General features: G+C 31.2%; 1 protein-coding gene across 1 annotated transcript; it reads left to right on the top strand.

Moving 5' to 3' along the window:
* The first annotated feature begins 511 nt into the window (after nt 1-511).
* LOC127088932 (uncharacterized) lies at nt 512-856 on the top strand. Its single transcript, XM_051029338.1, has one exon. It carries the CDS (start codon nt 512-514, stop codon nt 854-856), a length of 345 nt encoding a protein of 114 aa, XP_050885295.1.
* Nucleotides 857-3554: the final 2698 nt, after the last annotated feature.

Below are 3554 nucleotides of genomic sequence, written 5' to 3'. Positions count from 1 at the left end.
TCAATATCATTAATAAAGGACAATTTTATAAAATATTTTATAATTTATCATAAAACAATTATTACATTTTTTAATACTAATGAAAAACCAAAAACTATTTATAATAAAAAACTGAGGGAGTAAGTAACTTTAACTAAGTTGTTTAGGTAGGTAAATGAGGGTTTCGTAAAAAGAAAGTTTTTTACCCAAAAAAGCTATCCACATAGATACACATTAGATTCGTCTACTTTATGATTAGACCATCCACCACCACTTCAACTTCCACGTCTGAATTTGGTTTATGAACATTATTTACATATTTTGAAAAGTTTTGTTAGATATCTTTATATTGTAAATAAAATATTTTAAAATTTAAAATATGGTAAAATAATATAAATACTAATTTACCCTTAAAAAAATAGTTTTCACAAGGATGAATTTGTAAATACAATCAATGACAATGATACTTTCTAATATATATAACTAAATCTCTTTGAAGGCTTGAACTCCATAAAATTCGAACTATTATTCTATGGCTTCAAGAAGTGCTATTTTCATGTCAAACTCTCATTCTCTCACAAACAAACCAAAATCAGGTTCATGCTTGTGCTCTCCCACTTCACATCCTGGTTCCTTTAGATGCAGCATGCACAAGAACAAGCCCCAACGATCTGTTCCTAACAACCCCTTCAAATCCAGTACTACGTCGTCGTCATCATCGCCATCTATGATTGTTAAAGCTAGATCTTTGAAGACATTTCTCTTGCAAGTTATTAAGCCTTCTAGCCATGATGTTCATAGGAGGAAGAACTTTCAGCCTAAGCCTACTCGGTTTTGTTTGATGAATACTAATAGAGATGTTGTTGCTGTTTCTTGATCCAGTTTTTTCTTCTTTTAGTGCGCTTTTATGGGGTGAGAAATAGTGTAATTGAGGGTGTATGTAAATATAAGATTTTGAAAATGTTGTATGATGCCAATGATAAGTATAACTTTGATTTGAAGTTTCTTAAGGAAAAATTAGAGTGGATTTTGTAAAGGATATGTAGGTTTTGTTGACATATTTCATTTTTGTGGGCTGAAATTATTCATTACAATTCTAATAATCAGGCTGTCCAACCTATGTAATTTCATTAAATTTAAATTTTGACTGGTAGTTTTGAACATCCTTATATGCGATAGGTGTGTGATTTACAAAATTGGATTTATTGCACTTACTTTTATCATAGTCGTCCGATCTTGATCAAACGGCTCAAAATAGATTGTTGAATTTTTATCATTTAATTTCAAAAAATACTAATTTATAAATAGAACCATCCGATTTTAATCCGAGACCACAAACGATGATTGCGTGAATGCAACGAATTTTCAAATACACTAAATTTCGATCCATGATTAGTCTCTCAATCTCTGTGGATCGCATTCCTATCTAGGATAATGATTTCTATTGGACTTAAATCATCTCTTTTTATTTTCTTTTATTCTCTCCTAACTTTTTATCTCTCTTAATCTTACTTTCTTTCTTTATTAAAAAAGAAATTATAATTAAGAAATAGTGAGATTAAAAGAGAAATAGAGAATAAAAACAAACTAAGAGAAAAAAATGAAAGAGATGATCCAAACTGATACCTAACACAAAATATTCCAAGGGTGAGTTAGAAACTTGATAAAATGATGGTGTACAGTGTGACTTCAGTATGGTTGGTAACTTCCCGATTTGGTGATGCATAGGAAAATAGGGGGATGGTAAGTGCAAAACACTTCAACATCTAAGTCATTTTTGGGATAAGGTAAAAGACTTCATATTTGAGATTTTCAAGAGTGTGTACGTGATTTGACATCTATTGTCCCTTTTATAAGATTTCTATTAGGTTTCTAATATCCCTCTTTTATAGTTTAAATCCATACTATTCATACTACCAGATGGCAAGATATAATTCATTATGTTATTAATGGTTCTTCTTTCTCTCCTTTGTTTGGATCAAATTTTTTTAGGGCATGTCCATGCTTGTTCTCTAGGTATTAAAATCTTCAGCTTGGTAACAGATATTTCTTTCAAGATGTCATTACTATGACGTCATTTTGGTCACAAATATCTTCACCTCAGGACTTTGTGACTTTCGTGAATCATTTTCCATCAAGTCATCTATTTGGGCTGAGACCGGGTAGGAACAACTTACAAGGTCTTTCTCATATGGGGTCGGGGCTGGTTTGGATCAACCGTGATCGAGTTCCATAGATGGGACTAATGGAACCATTTCCTTTCTATATCATATTATCTATCTTCTAATTTTTTTTATCTCTCTCAAAGTATAAAATATTGTTTAGGTGTCCAAGAAGCATTAATGCTAAAGTTATATGTTCGTTTTATCTCTAGTTATTCAATGGTTCTTTTCTCTTTCTCTTTTGTTTGGATAAAGTGTTTTCTTTAGGTCATGTCCATGCATGTTCTCTAGCTCGTAAATTCTTATGCTCGACAATAGATATTTGTCTCATAAAATCATCACTCTGACGTCATATCGGTCATAAATATCTTCATGTTAGACCTTTGTGACTTTTGTGGATCATTTTCCATCAGGTCATCTACCAGGGCTGAGAACAAGTAAGAACAACTTACATGGTCTGTTTCTTATGGGGCCGAAATCGGTTTGGATCAACTGCGATCCAGATCCATATATGTTTTTGGAAAGAATACACACATCACTCAATCGATATACAAAATTGAAAGTAGATGAAACAAGTAACCAAATCAATCAATATGATTTATTGAATTACAATTGTTTTACATTATTTGTGTAAATAAATAATTTCAATACAATGAGAGTTCTAGAATTATTGTTTCAAGGTTTTATGAACAGTCATAACGTTTTAAAGTCCCAATCTAAAAAAATCTACACTTATGAACAAAATTTCTATTAATGAAATAAACCTAACCACATGCAATTCTATGAAAGCGATAAACCTAAGCATGTAACTATACAAAAAATTAAAAAGATAGGGATAAAGAAGATTTCCCTAGGATTTAAACTAGTTCAGTGCTTTTATCCTCGCTTGCGCTTATTTTTGTCCTCGTTTGGCCTTTGTGAAGATGGGAAAAACTTCAACTTAGTATGTTGGCTTCCACACAACTCTATCAAAGTGATAATAGAGAAAAAAACCTCCTTTTTTCCCGCTGGATATGTCAATCTCATCCACAACCATACAAACAGTTGTAAACGTTAATCACAATAATGATCTTCCTCTCAGATCTGGAACCCTAATATAAGAGCTAGATCCAAATGAAAATGGATAATGCAATAGGTTGAAGATGAAAAGATTTTTTTGCAAACCTCAAAAAAAGATTCAAAACTCTTTTGAAAATTGAGAGAATAAATGTGTTATGAATTCTAAACCAAAAGTGGATGTGTATGTTTTTCAACATTATTAAAGGGATTTTAGAAAAATGATTTATATATGTGTTAGAGATCTAGTACAAAAAGGGGAGAAAATGATATTTGATTTGAGTCATAAGTAAGGAGTATGAGACGAGTCAAGAGATTAAATGATTTGAATCAAGACCCAAGAACCAAGAAAATTGA

The sequence above is a fragment of the Lathyrus oleraceus genome, chromosome 1, assembly GCF_024323335.1.
Source record: "Lathyrus oleraceus cultivar Zhongwan6 chromosome 1, CAAS_Psat_ZW6_1.0, whole genome shotgun sequence".
NCBI lineage: Eukaryota > Viridiplantae > Streptophyta > Magnoliopsida > Fabales > Fabaceae > Lathyrus > Lathyrus oleraceus.
Note: the sequence above shows the minus strand (reverse complement) of the source record. Positions and strands in the feature narration are given on the sequence as shown.